Source organism: Durio zibethinus, chromosome 17 (assembly GCF_047325235.1).
Source record: "Durio zibethinus cultivar Kanyao isolate XHJ-2024 chromosome 17, ASM4732523v1, whole genome shotgun sequence".
Lineage (NCBI taxonomy): Eukaryota > Viridiplantae > Streptophyta > Magnoliopsida > Malvales > Malvaceae > Durio > Durio zibethinus.
This window is the reverse complement of record NC_143178.1, coordinates 4,572,108-4,587,413: the sequence shown is the minus strand read 5'-3', so window position 1 is coordinate 4,587,413 and position 15,306 is coordinate 4,572,108. Positions and strand designations below refer to the sequence as shown.

At 33.8% G+C, this 15,306-nt stretch overlaps 2 protein-coding genes and 1 pseudogene across 16 annotated transcripts; 2 read left to right on the top strand and 1 right to left on the bottom strand.

The window, feature by feature from the left end:
- Window positions 1-1,585: 1,585 nt before the first annotated feature.
- On the top strand, window positions 1,586-3,064 carry LOC111287270 (ethylene-responsive transcription factor ERF061 pseudogene; annotated as a pseudogene).
- Window positions 3,065-3,718: 654 nt separating this feature from the next.
- On the bottom strand, window positions 3,719-8,465 carry LOC111278849 (uncharacterized). 13 transcript variants are annotated; one of them, XM_089746190.1, is made up of 10 exons: window positions 8,326-8,465; window positions 8,156-8,207; window positions 7,868-8,050; window positions 7,409-7,480; window positions 6,973-7,024; window positions 6,599-6,711; window positions 6,391-6,510; window positions 4,802-4,874; window positions 4,504-4,548; window positions 3,719-4,060 (listed from the first exon to the last, which is right to left on the bottom strand). In XM_089746190.1, exons 6-10 carry the CDS (start codon window positions 6,602-6,604, stop codon window positions 3,915-3,917), a joined length of 390 nt encoding a protein of 129 aa, XP_089602316.1. In that variant the 5' UTR covers window positions 6,605-6,711; window positions 6,973-7,024; window positions 7,409-7,480; window positions 7,868-8,050; window positions 8,156-8,207; window positions 8,326-8,465; the 3' UTR covers window positions 3,719-3,914. The 13 variants fall into 13 exon arrangements, 9 of the variants coding, with proteins under 9 accessions (XP_089602316.1, XP_089602313.1, XP_089602312.1 ...); XR_016329095.1 differs by lacking the exon at window positions 6,599-6,711 and having other exon boundaries at window positions 3,719-4,057; XM_089746187.1 differs by having other exon boundaries at window positions 6,391-6,711.
- Window positions 8,466-8,580: 115 nt separating this feature from the next.
- LOC111278872 (abscisic acid receptor PYL8-like) lies at window positions 8,581-12,199 on the top strand. 3 transcript variants are annotated; one of them, XM_089746183.1, is made up of 5 exons: window positions 8,581-8,718; window positions 8,828-9,164; window positions 9,976-10,191; window positions 11,125-11,865; window positions 11,982-12,199. In XM_089746183.1, exons 2-4 carry the CDS (start codon window positions 9,018-9,020, stop codon window positions 11,341-11,343), a joined length of 582 nt encoding a protein of 193 aa, XP_089602309.1. In that variant the 5' UTR covers window positions 8,581-8,718; window positions 8,828-9,017; the 3' UTR covers window positions 11,344-11,865; window positions 11,982-12,199. The 3 variants fall into 3 exon arrangements, with proteins under 3 accessions (XP_089602309.1, XP_089602310.1, XP_089602311.1); XM_089746184.1 differs by lacking the exon at window positions 8,581-8,718 and having other exon boundaries at window positions 8,734-9,164; window positions 11,125-11,445; window positions 11,784-11,865; XM_089746185.1 differs by lacking the exon at window positions 8,581-8,718 and having other exon boundaries at window positions 8,734-9,164; window positions 11,125-11,445.
- Window positions 12,200-15,306: the final 3,107 nt, after the last annotated feature.

Genomic DNA, 15,306 nt, shown 5'->3' with positions numbered 1-15,306 from the left:
TACACCAGATCTTTTTCCCTTTGTGGCCACTCGAGGTGATGGGGTGTCTTTCACGAGCATTGTCATTGGAACAAAAAAGCCTATATCTATGACCTTTTCAAACCCTACCTTTACGTCTTTAATGCTCCATACCAAGATTGGATCCCAATTTGATGTTGATGGCAACCTTTCTGATTTCCTGAAGAAAAGGTCTCAACCAGCTGATTCAATCAATGGTTTTGTTTTGAGCGTTGATATACACTTTCATTTTCTTTCACTCTCCATCTTTTTATCATGAGGCAAAATTTGAGTCGAATTTAATTCATCTTTCTTGGATTAGAAAGGAAACATTTACTACGATTCTATAACCATCACATTTCCGAACCAAATCATCAACTTCAGGCAGCCTTCTATTTCTTGCATTTGAATTAATTAGAAGTACTAAGACATGATTGGAAAGGGGAAGGGGAAGAGAAATGCATCATCTACCTCCATGTTTCTGTTGTTTTTTATGTCAATAATTCACTGTTTGCTTGGACAAATTTGAGCAAATGCATGAACGACAATTACTGATAATAATTCTTTCGAACAGGGTAAGTCATGTGCTAGATTCGTGGTAGTGAAACGGTGTTTTCCTGAAATTAGGTATGCAGATCTGTAGACTCTTTGACCTTTAACTCCTTGCATTTACCTTGACTTTTGCTTCTGACTATGTCAAGCTCGATAAACCTAGCTACCCATTTATATGGATGTTTCTCATGTATGCCTAACTTTTATGTTAAAAACCTTAAAAAAGCTTGAGGCTGTAATGGCATTTGGATTTTTCTGCAAAGAAAGTAAAGGATGGAGATGAACACAAAAGTTTTAAAAAAAAAAAGGTAAACGTATTAAATTATGTACTAAAAGAATTTCTTCTCTAAAGAGACGAAAAAAACAGCACCCAAAAAGAAAAATAATAAGAGAAAAAAATAAAAAAGGAGGAAATGCGTTTTTATAAGACGCGTGGCAGAGAAATAATGATTTTTAAGAAGACAAGTTGACTTTGCTACGTAAATAAATCGAAATAGTAGAATTCAATAAGTAATGAAAGTACGGACATGCGTGGGAAGTGGGGAACCACGCGGAAAGTCAAAACATGAAACTGGTAAAATCAAATGGATTCAGAGTCAATCCGAGGCAACATGTCTGGCAATAATGCTTGGTACGAAATCACTGCTTCACCCTTTCAACCTTTTTCGTGCTTAAGGTCCAAAGTTTGGATTTTGACGATTTAGATAGCATCTAAGAACGTGAGCGTTCGTAAAGCAGCATGTTATTTATAAATGATGGATTTTTATGTAACTTTTTAATGTAATTTTTCACTTATAAAATTGTAATAAAAAAATGAAAAATTACTTCTGTTCACAACGAGGAAAGTCATTTCTTTTCCCTTATCCAGTTAGAAAAAAATCTAAGAACACAATAAATACAAAATGGACTTGAGGGCCTACCAGTCATCGAAGCGTAAATCCAGTAAGTTGGACTGGGATTCAAACTTCCAAGGTAAAAAAATCCGTAAGAAGTCTGGCATGCAGCTATAAATACTACCAGACTAAGGTCTAAGCATAGTAATTCTGATCTCTTCCTTTGGAAACCCCAAACAAAAATCTGAATTCTTTTCTTCTATACCTCTCCTCCTAAAATCTGGGTTTTTCACTTGCTTTACCTCTCAAATTTAAAATTCAACTCAACAATTCTTCATCGTTCAAATATTCATTTCCTTTATCTCTGTTTCAAACCAAGAATCTTATCTTTTCCTTTTCTCTGTTTTCATCATTATTTCACTTTCTTTTGCCTTTTTTTAATTTTGTTCTAATAGGAAAAGGGACAGTTTTTAGCACTCTGTTTCCTCTGTTTTGATTCAGAACAACAAACGAATCAAGGAAAAAATGCAAGAAATCAATCATCCTTTTGGATTCAACAATGCTGCCGATATTGGGTCTTCGCTATCACAGCTCATATTATTAGGAGGCTCAAATACCTTAGATGCAGTCTTCTCTCAGAGCGCACGATCAACGACAACAATATCAACAGACATCACTACCAACTCTGTTTATGAGCCATTAGGCTCTTCAGTCTATCTCCGCCAAAGAGATCTACTTCAAAAGTTCTGCGAAGAGAACAAAGGAAACGCTTCATTTTCACGCTACTCTCTAACGAATCAGCTTCAAAACTGCCAAAACCTTGCATCAAAGAGCAACTACTTGAGTCCTCAAAAGAAGAAGCTCTACAGGGGCGTGAGGCAGAGACACTGGGGCAAATGGGTAGCCGAAATCAGACTTCCACAAAACAGGACGCGAGTCTGGTTAGGCACTTATGAAACAGCTGAAGTTGCAGCTTATGCCTATGATCGTGCCGCGTATAAGCTTAGAGGAGAATATGCAAGGTTGAATTTTCCAAATATGAAGGATCCCAGTACGTTGGGGTTTGGAGATTGTGCTAGGTTGAATGCTCTGAAGAATACAGTGGACGCTAAGATTCAAGCCATTTGTCAAAAGGTGAAAACAGAGAGAGCTAAAAAGAATGCCGAGAAAGGAAACTCTGATCGTCCTGCTGCTTCTCCTGAACCTGAAAAAGAAGTGAAGGTAACACAATTATGTTCATCGTCCTCATCGTTATCGCCTGCGGATTTTGGTGACAATATAAGCAACAAGTTGCTGTCATCAACTGTGTCCGAAGATGGTTATTGGAGATGTGAGAATTCACTGTCCTCTGTTTCCAATGATTATCCAATCATGATGGCAGAGGAACCACAATTTGAGGACTGTTTGCTCGCAAAAATGCCATCTTTTGATTATGAATTGATATGGGAGATTCTTGCAAATTAGGATTACAACATTCTCATTCATTTTTCTCTAAATGAAAAATTGCAGCATACAGCTGTTAAAAAATCGAGAGAGATTTCACCTCTCTTTTTAGTTTGTAGTGTAAATGGTAGTTTTATTGGGGGATCTTCTATCAATGATGTTGTATTGTTAGATTGGCTTTTTGGTTTTGTACGAGAGGATTATTTAAGCGTTAAGAATGTTTTTTTTTTTCTGTGATAGCTGAAATTCTACTTACGCTAGACAAAGTCACAAAGGCGTTATAATTGAATTAAAATTAGGCATTTAGAATCAAGTTTAAACTTATATAATTATTTTTAAAAAATAACATTTAATCAATTGAGATTTAAATTTTAATATATTTAATTTTATTATTTTTAAGCTGCTATCTTTTATAAAAATATTTTAAAAAATTAATTTCCTTATTTCTTAACATGTCTGTCTCCACAAGCAGAGCAGATATCTAAATTTACTGCTAGTATTTCATTATCATGACAGGGTTTTAGATCAACCAGCTTGACTTTGAGCGAACGTCGAACAAAATTTATAGGGGAAATCAAGTAAAAGCCTCGATTTGGTTCGGTCCAACCTAATGGAAAATAAGGAGTTGGAAGAGAAGGGCAAAAGCAATTCATGTGCTTTGCAAATTGCAAATGCTATAGTTTAAAAAAAAAAAACACACACAAACACGAACACATACACGAGTTAAAAAAGATTTCATATCACTCCTTATCGCTGGAAACAGCCACGTCTACTTGGAATCAAACTTTCTTGATGTATAACTTCTGACAACGATTAAGCGTATCATTGGACGATGTTTGGAATATCAGAGAAACCAGAACCTAACATAAAGCAGACAAGGAAGGCAATACAAATTCATAAAGGGATTAAAATAAATTTATATTTACAAGGGTAGTTAAGTTGCACTCATAGGTGGGATCATTGTAAAAATATAACTTCATATCGAGGACAAGACAACAGAAAATATCAAAACATTAGTCATCAACAACATATATGGTTATATCACAATCAAAGACGACCAGATCCATGGATGATATCATTTAGGAAACACTAACAACAGAGGGTGTTCTTGGATTGCTGCAGCTTTGCATTGTAACAACTCTCTATCTCCTCCTTGCAGGATTTTATCAGAGGCTGTAAAAAAGATGATCGGAAGCATGTGACTGACTCTCCAAGTGAGGCTCCATCCCATTCTGCTATCAACCAAAGACAATAATATCAGAAATACAGAAATACCAATTTCAGGTGGCATTATAGCTTAATAGGCCATGTTTAAGTCGTGCAAGAAATGTGACATACAGTAGCACATCCTAAGTCCTAACAAATATATTGACCAATCACATAAGTTTGTGACCCTATTTATCCTTCAATTCTTTCCTTACAAAGATCAAACCTGAATGAAAGATGATTTTTGTATGTCAAAGATATCAGAGAAGGAAATAGAAAATTGGAACATGTTTTTGCAAGTGCAATTTCTTTCTTGAGAAAGTCCGTGACTTCCCTTTTCCTTGTCTTTTTCAATTTTTTCCCTCAAGATCCAAACTGCAATCTTCTAGTTTTTGCAAATGGCTAACTAAAAGTCAAGGACAATGGACCTAACCATCATAAGAATAAATAATATTGCATAAAATAAACATACCACTCTCAGAATCTTGTCTTATTCCTCGTTTAGTTCTTCCAAAAGCTGCCACGTAAATAGAATCAAAAGAATTTATAGGCAGACCTCTCTACGAAGGGCCAACAGCTTATGCAACACAGTGTACACATGAAAAAGAACTACATAGCTAGAATTCATAATTTAGGTTGAAATACAATATAATTCTTTTTCTTGGTTGAAGTTCTCACAAACTATTAAAATTGAAATTGGACATTTTGAAAAGCAAAATCTCAGACTGTCATACGTAAATAAGAAAATTGAAAGTTGAGAGCATGCATACTGGGATAGGTTTGGCACTGTAGTTGGATCAAATTCATCACAATTGTTTGGGTCAATCGGAACACAAACACGACCTAGAGGAAAACAAGAATGTTAAAAAACACTTGAGACCACTAAAATTCATGCAAGGGGTGATCGAATGAAGTTTCATCTCTCCTACATTTCTAGAGAATCAGAACAGGAGGATAGTCCCCATCATGAGGTATTGAGCTGTATGTACAGATCCAAATAGCAATTAAGTGAAGGAAAGAAATCCAATAACAGCACATATTCAAGGCTTCATAGCATAAACACAGCTACTGATAATACTTCTGGTTTCGGAAGCATTCCATGGTAGTGCTTTAGCTTTTAGGTTTAAATGTCTTGGTTCTTAAAACAGAATTTACATCACAACTTTAGGAGCCAAACCTATGATTTCTGGTCAATCTTCACATTGATAAAAACTGATGTCTAAACAGATTTTCCAAAACTAGTTTTTGGACTTACACAGAATGGTGCCTTCAATAAATGGTTAATGTGCTTCGAAACCTCATATATATACAAGTAGACGCATGTGACGGGTTATGCATAGATATTTTTATACATAAAAACTTCTTTCTATCATGAAAGTAATTTATATATAGTGGTGTATGAAATGGAGGTGAATGTAATTCTAAAATCATTATCTATATTAGTTTAAAGAGAAAAGAATAAATGAACCCAAAAACAAAATAAAACAAAACCAAAAGGAGTAATAGTGTGTATCAAGCCTAGGGTAAGTAAAGGAAAAGAAGATCTCTTCAACACATCTCCTTAGTCCTTGTGTCTGGAAAAGGTGAATCATGCAAAATAACTAAAAAAATGAAAAATAAAGTAAAATGTACATGAGAAAAATTCTCCTCTAAGTAAAACAGAGGCCACCTGTGTCAAACATACATTTGATGAATGTGTCTCTAACAACTTAGAAGTCCAAGACAGCAATCAAATAGTATTGAATTTTGAGAGCAAGGATTAATAACTTGGTCCAGCTCATTATTTATTGCTGATTTTCTTGGAAATGCACTTTGATTGTGCAGGATAAAATGAAAATGTTGACGGCTGGATAATCCAGTTGCTAACACATGTAAAACTGATTGTAAGTAGGGCCAGCAGTGGTGGACTCACCCCTTTTATTGTAAACACTTTAACATATCATGGAACTCTCACTCTATGATCTGTTTTATGGAGCTTTATTATCCGAGTCTCAAAATTCTATTAGCTGTTTGATGGCTGTACTCAATTTATGATGGCAATTATATCTTTTACACATAGCAAACAGATTCCAATTCAATATATTTTAGCATCACTATTAGAGTAATTAATCTAAAACAAATTCAAATCATATGACCAAAAAAGTGCATTGAGTGTTCAAACATTTGACTATCTCTATTAGATTAATTAATGTACAAACAAATTCAAACCATACAACTCAAAAAGTGCATTAAGTATTCAATTTCTATGGCACCTTTTCAAACAGAGTGGCCTATGTGGTTCATGTCAGACACACTAAACAGAGGTTTCCACTGCCCCTGATGTATTTAACCCCTAAAGTGTGAGCATTCCAATTCATACCTTTCGTTTACCCGATGGCTGTATATATTTTAGTTGCTCCCATCTAACAACATTAATTTCATCTTGACATGGAAGATCACTTATTCTCCTGCCACCTACCCGAAAGCTCAGAAGCAACAGCTGCAAAGATAGCACGTCCATACTCCATACATGAGCATCTGCTAAGGTAAATGACAGAGCTATCCACTGAAGAGACTATAAATTTTACTTGCATCAGGAATCATTTCTAGGATCTTCTCATCTCTCTTCTCAGATGAAGGTAAATTTTGGTTTGAAAGTAGTTTAGCCTCAAAAAAACCCTTCAGAACTTCAGTATAGGATCTTGTGCAAAGTCAGAATATGTCTTAAGTGGATGAAACAGTAGGTCCAGAATAAGGAAATTAAAAATGATATACAGTATCACTCAAGCCAGGAAAGAATGAAGAACAGGACGTGGTAAAGATATCTTTTTGTTACTATTTTCATTTCCCTGAACAAAGTAAAAAGTCATTGGCCAAACAAAAACAAAGGACAAAGTCAACGGTTTCTTGGTATTAAAAAACTAGCAAAACCCAGCTGTATTTCAGACCACTAGTTAAACACCTTGTATCCAAGGAAATAATCAACAATGGCTTCCCTCTGTTCATTAGTCAACCTGCAGAAGTGATGACAGTAACGTTAAAATCCTCACGTAACAATGCAGGTAAGGAAATAATAGACATTATATGATCATTTTAACTGTTTACTGCATTAACTTCTGGCCTTTCTATCACAAACCCAGCAGTGCACACCACATCAACCACTATATACCCATAAAATGTGATTAAAGGCAAAGTCATGAGCATTATTAGATGTTAATTGATAATGTCAGAAGACATATACATGTCATGTGAGCTCAAGAAAACAAAAAGTGCCTACATTGTAATGCAAGCATGTTAAGTAGGACAGCTAAGGACTCAAAGTTCCAATTACAATAGTCTGGGATCTAGGCAGCTAAGGACTCAAAGCATGATTAACAAACTAATATAAAGTATTTTACTTCGGAGAGCAGCATCAATCACTTTAATTGCAACTGTCATTAAAGGCCAGCATTCCAAGCAAACGTCAGCTCCTGTGCAGCAATATCTAACATAGTCATAATCTGTTATATCCTGGGACAAGAAAATACATAACTCCAACAAGGGAAACAACATGGCCGATACAGACTGTGTACTCAGTTTGCAAAGTAGACTAAGATGCTTAGTTTTCTAGAAGTCCAGTATCTTACAATATCAAAAACCAGTTTCCTCTCAACTGGAGTGAAAACATTGTCTCCAATTTGTGCATACACATGCCTCTTAGCAGGCTATATTGCAGACAATACATCAATAACTAACGAAATAGAAAACATTTATATTTCAACAGAAAGTCAGGATAAATATCACCAGTTTGAACTCATAGCTCATCAAAAATTGATCCAAAGACTGCATAATAAGAAGAAAATGGTACGAAATCTTACATCAACACTGTAGACGGGCCCAATATCTATCTTGAAGGGACACTTTTCTTATATGGAAAATTTCAGTTCAGAATCACTGTTGAAAGACTGGAATCAAATATAAATGTCATTTTCTAGCGTGAAAGAAAAGTCCCTTCTTCCAAAGTAAGACTTGTCAGTTGTCACAAGCAGGATGCTTGCCATCTGCAGATAAAGCAAACACATATACATTGATACATAAAAAAACACGAAAGCATAGAAACAAACGCGCTTGCATATGCAAGAAAAGAAAGAAGAGATTTGGATTACCCTTTCCATAAGACATCCACTTAAAAGATATCATCATGAGAAAATAACTTTCCTGCGAGAAAATTAGTTTTAAATTCAAATCATAACCGCTAGAATAAAAGAAAAACTCCATCATTCAAGCAATATATTTCCTTTAAAAAACTATCAAAGAGAAAAATGAGAATTCTTACGATACTAGATTCTGAGATAGTTAAAGTTGAATCCATCAGGGACGGCGTTTGCTTGCTCAGGTCCATCAATTACCATGCCATCTCTTCCGTTTTCAGCTTCCTCTTTTGTCATCTTTGCTTCAAAATCTTTCAACTTGAACCCTAACTTTTCGCTGAATAGCAGAGAGTAGGATGGCGGTAAAGAAAAGAGGATTAGGGCAAACGTGTAGATCATTTGGGGGAAAATTTGGGCCTAAAGATTTGGCTATTAAACAAATTCAGCCCAAGCACAAGTCTTGAGTACGCAACCGTTTTAACATTCAGTACGTCCGTCCAAAGTCCTTAGACCTATCAAAACTCAGCCTGGGCAGCAAAACCAAAATTCCTGTCGCTACTCGCACATCACCATGGAAAGTACGAATAAACAATAATACCCAAATTTCTTCATTGATTAAAAAAAAAAAAAAACACGCCGATTCTTTTTCTTTTTCCCGATTACTAATTTAATAATTAATAATTACAGGCGATGAGATAGAAAGAAGCACTCTGGACCTTTCGCTACTGGACCTGGCCGATGGCGTTGCGTTTCGGACCTTTCTAGGGCTTCCCTGTAACAGTCGTCGAACCCGCTAATCCCCCACCCCCCGGTTGGCTTTTTCACCGGTTTTTCCACCTCTCTTCCCTGGGCTAGGTTTTCTGCTAAGGTTACCTCGATGGTGACCAATGATTCTATCACCATGAAAGGGAACGGGTTTAGTAAGATGGAAGAGGAGTTCATCAAGAGATACCACAAACACGACGTTAAAGAAAATCAGTGCAGCTCTTCGCTTGTTAAACACATCAAAGCTCCTGTTCATCTCGTATTTTTTTTTCTTTTTCCTTTTTTATAATTTCAATAGTATTTACTTTTTTCATATAATCGATTGTGTTTGTATCGGTGTTAGATTCGTACATAGGTCTAGGAGTCTTTTTTTGTTTAATTCTGTAAATTTTCTCTTTAGACGCCTATTATAAGTAGCTTAACTTGATTTCCCGGTGACTTTCTATTATTGGAAATTTTATTATCCTTTCCTTTATTGTTTTCATTGCATGTGTTATGAATATATGAGGAGATCGAAATTAAAGTAGGGATTGATTAGAGTTGTGAGTTATAACTGAAAATTTAAGCTAGATTATTGGCTCGTTTGAAATGTAATCTGATTTTAAACATTTTGTGAATCAATAGAAGTTATTGGCAATCTACGTCGGGCCATTCAAACACGACCTTCAGCTTTTTGTAGCGTGTGATTTTAAGAGGTGCAATGTAAAAGATTTACAACTTTTGATTGAGGATTGATTAGTAGAAGTTACCTGTAAAATTGTTGTTTTCTTGTGTAATTACTAAGTATTTGCTTTGTTTAAATAGAAATGGAACAGAAGATTTTCTTTAAACTTTCATTTCACTCGAGTGTGGAAAGGATAGCTAGGGGTTCTTATGTCTCATCTTCAAATACCGATAAACTTCCCATTGAATGAGTTTAATTTGATGTCACATACTACTACTGGAACGTCGTGTAGTTACAAAAAAAATTATTTTCAGATTAAGCTTCAGGTTTTTGTTTGCTTTGATTGAAGGCAAACTTGGCAGTGTTTTCTGCCTTAATGAATGATTATTGGTTTTTGGTCAATCAGGTTTGGTCTTTGGTGAGGAGATTTGATCAACCGCAGAAGTACAAACCATTTGTTAGCAGGTGTGTTGTGCAGGGTGACCTTCAGATTGGAAGCGTTAGAGAAGTTAATGTTAAGTCAGGTCTGCCAGCCACAACTAGCACTGAAAGGTTAGAGTATCTAGACGATGATGAGCATATTTTGAGCATGACGATTGTTGGAGGAGATCACAGGTTGAAGGTATGAATTTTCTGCTTGGTTTAATTAGTTACACATCACACATGTAACTTTAAATGCATGCCCATTGAATTCGAGTAAATTTTTAGTGTTTAACGTATAATCTTGACTGAAATATAAGGATTCATCTCAAAGTAACTTTTTTTGTTCTCTTATCATATGATATTTTTCTGTTAGATTATGTAATGCATAAATTACCTGGAAAAGTAATAAGGTTTTGGATATGGTCACTTGCAACTTCGAAGGTGGAGGACTGAATGTGCTAACTTTTGTTGCCAGTCATTAGGATAAGACTCTGTGGATTGAGCATGAATTGTCAAAATCATTGTTTAAATGGTCAAATCTATTAAGTCTTTTAGAAGATTTTTTCATGTTTGAGATGGAACGTAGCTTTACAAAACTGGAAATAGGAGTTATGAAACTAGAAGGATATATATATATATATATATATATATATATATATATCCTACAAATTGACTTGTGAAATCTGTCTGCTGAATTTGGCCATTGGCATGAATGTTCTTTATGACTGCACGCTGTCTAGGGCAATTTATATGCCTTATGTCAATGTGGCCTCTTCCTCTATCCAATTATTTATTTTTGTTGTGCTACTAGCACATTTGTCAGCTGATTTCCCTTTTTTCTTTTTTTTGCATGTAATGGATTTGTTATAATAGAATATTTTTAGTTGATACGCATAAGTGGGCCAGCAATGTTGTTTATCATGTTGTTGAAGATGTGTTGGTTTTCAGTTCTGAGACATATTATCCCGCCTCCTTTTGTTTTAATATTTGAATTTATGTGAATGCTATTGCACTAGTTCTGCATTGGCCCCCCTTATCGGGTTGAATTTTTATTTTTATAATATGTCCTGTACTTTTATGGATCTAATTTGCTGAAACTGCAAAATTGTCGATATGTTATGCAAATTGGCAGAACTACTCCTCCATCGTTACAGTCCATCCTGAGGTCACTGATGGCAGACCAGGAACATTGGTGATTGAATCATTTGTGGTGGATGTGCCAGATGGGAACACCAAGGATGAAACATGCTACTTTGTTGAGGCACTGATCAAGTGCAACCTCAAGTCATTGGCTGATGTTTCAGAACGTTTGGCTGTTCAGGATCGGACTGAGCCAATTGAAAGAATGTGAATAATCTGGGTCCCTGTTATCAGCATTAAAGTTCTTGTTTTGGGTGATAAGTGGGATACTCTTGTTATTGGAAGATGAGTATACAGTTTAGGCTTCCTGCAGGCAGAGTCAACTTCTCTTTCCTTATACTTTATGCTTCTTCTTTTTAATAGAACATGATATTTAGGTGTCTTGTGTTGATAGTAGCTGACAATTAATCTCATCTGCGGCATACAGATTTCCCATATGAAGAAACAAATAAAAAATTTCTCTGTGGTTTTTTCTATGTTGAACATGGGGTGTTGTATTGGTATTTGGTTGTAAATATCTGTGCACGATAGAAATTTTATGTTCATATCTTTAGTTTTGCATGTTCCAGTTGCAGAAAAGCCATTCGCTGTTTGGTGGATCTGTGGTATTGGTATGTTATGTTGTTTCATGATGTGAATTTACTCATATAGGAAGGTATTTGTACTAATTGGAAAAGTGGTCGGCGCTTCCCAATTGCAACACTCCAGATTTGGATCCTCCTCTGTCTAATTGGTAAGAGGTTTTAGCAAGCACGAGAGGATCCAAATCGTTTTGTTTTAGTTTTTTTTTTTAATGAAATGAAACTACAGGTAAGGAAAAAACCTCACGATGAGTTTTTCTTGATGTAGGATTTCAAGCTTTTTGGAGTGTCGCATTCAGTTCTAGAGGCAGGTTCTGCCCAATGTTGCGGTTGCCCATTAAATGCAAGGAACGCTCTTGTTATCCAATAAATGATGTATGGCCTGTATTTCATGAGAATTAAACCAGCCTCTCCGATTACTCTGTTCCCGTTAAAAAAAAAAACCCGAAAATTTGCAGCAACTGTTAGATTTCTTTGGTGTTCAAATCTTTTTTTTTCCAGGTCAGATTTATTCTAATTAGGTGGTGCTAAAGAATGATCCAATTTTCATGATTCAAGAAAAAGGGTGCGTCAAAGTATTCAGTTCAATAATTAATGCATGCTATATTTTTTTGGGTTGGTTGCGAGAAAAAAAAGAGGCCATGTAAACATCAGCACCATTATATCCCTAGAAAGGAGGTGTGATTTCAATAATTTAGAAGGCGAAAATACCGGTGTACCGTTTGGACTATCATCAAAAGGCAAAAAAGAAAAGAAAAGCTATGAGAACAATGTCGAACCACATATAATAAACCATTTTAGAGGCAGTGGAGAATCTGATGAGAAAAGAACTTCAACTCCTCCATAGCTAAAGGATAATCTCCAAAATCTGTTGGCTTTTATTATTTGAGGTGCCCATTTCTTATCTTAGCTTTAGCCTTTATGTAAAGCTGTGATTGAGAGCCAGAGGGCCAAGGATTTCATAAATCAAAATTAAAGTAACAACAATAGGATAAGTGATGTGGCATTCCGAAAGTTAACGCTGCTGCCTTATTTCATTATCCACTAGTGAGCGAACCTGATTTCGTTTGGCGTGTTAAATTAATTTTTAATATTTTATTTATTAAAAATAATTTATTTTAAATTTAGTAAAGAAATTTAATATAAAATTAAAAAAAAATATTTTTTTGTTATAATAAAAATAAAAATAGTCAATTTCAGAGAAAATGTATAATTGAATAATGTATTCATAGTTAAGATATATAACTATTCAAAAAGTATGATGTGTCATCATAGCAAATAAGTAATAGTCGTCGATCTTCAAGTGATTATGAATGGTGAATTTTTTTTCATCCTTTTAAAAATGATTTGTTTTTGCTATTGTATTGAATGGTCCAAGATTTATCTTCTTGAAAAACTAACAAAGTGATAGAAGAATTTCTATCTGATAGATGTTTTGTGGAAACTCCTTGGAATATGCTGTAGAAATAATGTAATGAGAAATTGTTAATAGGTTTTTTGAATGTATGTTTTGTTATGTAATATTATTACAGTATGTGCATGATTGTTTACCAAGATGGGATGACCTTTAATGTTTGCATTGGTCATCAAGCAATGAAAAGTAAGATTGTTAAGAGTAGCCATCATCTTCATATTCTGCATGGTTAAATTGAGTGTTGTAACTTGAAATATAAAATATAGTAATTGTAATTTATATAAATTGAAATGGAACATAACATTGGTGAAATGAAGCTTTTACCTTATTTTTGTTACATGGCACTTGTTGTTATAGTGTTGGGTGATTGACGATACAGGTAAAAGATAAGATATTCTAATATGCAAATTGATGTGCAATAACAAATTCATGCCATCCATTTTGAAGGTATATTTTGCAATTGATTTTTGTCAGTTCCATCTTGAATGTATTTGGGAGAAAACCTTTTATGTGGATAGTTCTTGGGCTTTCTAGTGTTGATATGTGTTGTTGAGTAAAATTTTCTAAAAGTTCCTGTAATTATATATGATTTTGATAGAGTAATGAAAAATTATAATTGATTGTAAATAAAATAGATAAAGTAATGAGAAAATAGCTAAGAAATAAATGTATGAATAAAATAAAAGTTTAATGCACATGGTGTTAATACCATAATCAAACATTTAAAGTTGTAAAGGGTTCTTTAATTTATTTTCTTTAATTAGGTGATATATAGTTAATAACTAAGTGCAGATTTTTAACAGTGTATCTATAAATAGAAGAAATTGTATGATAAATTTGAGTTTAGTTTGAGCATAAGCTGGATGCTAATTTCAGCATAATGTGGATCATGTTAAATACTATCATAACAGTGTATTACTTTTAAAGAAGAGAAGACAAAAAGGAATGGTGAAACGATATTCAATTTCAAGCTCTGTGCATGTTTCCTTAAAATCATATTTGCAGTAACAAAAAATGCATAAATTACATATATCATGACAAATGTAATGGCATGTCCGACACTTATCTTACCAATTATCAATATCATTGTAAGTGACATTAATGTAAAGTGAAAGAAACAGATATCCCTAATAAAGCATGTTTTATCAATTTGGATTTCTTTCTCTATTACAGAAAAAGAGACAGTCTCTACAACAACAGATGTGAGAAAAATGGCATGTGTATGTGTAGTTTGATCATAAGCTGGATCCTAATATTAGTATAATGCGGATCTTATTTTAGTGATTATAATTATGATCAATGATTTGTTGTTGTGGTTGTATATTTTTTAGGTTTGTTTGTTTTCTGTAGATTTTAAGATATGAGCACTTCGTTATGGTTCTAAATTAGTTTGTTTTAAACTAAAATAGATTTTGATTCTATCATAAGTTGTATCCTAGTTTGAATATAGTTTGAAAACCTAAATCAAATGTAAATAGGGAATATAAAAGAATGAATTATTTATGATTTAAAGAAAGAATGTAGTATTGAAAAAGATTTTATCGTTATGTCTTGAATGGTGTCCTCACGGGTTAAAAACTTTAGGAATTGTGGTGGTTACTGCAAGTTCACAGTGTTTTGTGTCAAAGAGGAAGTTTATGCTACCATAGTCTTTTGGTAGAGGATCAGTTGTGATAGGAAAATTTAGAACGATTGTTGGTGTTTGTGAGGTTTTTATGAGTTAGTATATAGGCTTTTGTGGTTAAGAAAATTTTGGAAATTATGTTAGTTGTTAGATGGCCCATGGTTTGATATTGTTAAGGGTTTGTGTATATGGGTTGTGGTTGTGTAATAGATAGTTTGAAATTTTGTTATAAAAATTGTAATATTTAAAATCTTTTTAAAAAATGTCACATAATAATTTATAATGTGTTGTATTTAATTATTATGTGTATGTTGTTTTAGAAAAATATCTTATTTTTTTTATGGATATTTTATATCATTTAAGAATTTTTTTTTAAAAATATTATCTTTTATATAAAGAGTTGTTATTTTGGTATGGTTATAAAAGATTTTATTCTGTAAATGGTTAAAATATAATTTTAAGAGAAGTGAAATTATTTATTTATTTATTATAGAGTGATAATTTTTTTGATAAAAGAAGTTATAATTATAGTATGAGTATGTGTTAATGAAACAA

Excerpts from the sequence above, each read along its gene's own strand:
- LOC111278849 (XM_022865534.2), bottom strand. Across the intron at positions 4,875-6,390 it reads AGCCATCGGGTAAACGAAAG|GTCGTGTTTGTGTTCCGATT; the intron begins GTATGAATTGGA and ends GTTTTCCTCTAG. Across the intron at positions 4,549-4,801 it reads ACAGTGCCAAACCTATCCCA|CTTTTGGAAGAACTAAACGA; the intron begins GTATGCATGCTC and ends TTTACGTGGCAG.
- LOC111278872 (XM_089746183.1), top strand. The coding sequence starts at position 9,018 with ATGGTGACCAATGATTCTATCACCATGAAAGGGAACGGGTTTAGTAAG. Across the intron at positions 9,165-9,975 it reads TCAAAGCTCCTGTTCATCTC|GTTTGGTCTTTGGTGAGGAG; the intron begins GTATTTTTTTTT and ends TTGGTCAATCAG. Across the intron at positions 10,192-11,124 it reads GAGGAGATCACAGGTTGAAG|AACTACTCCTCCATCGTTAC; the intron begins GTATGAATTTTC and ends GCAAATTGGCAG.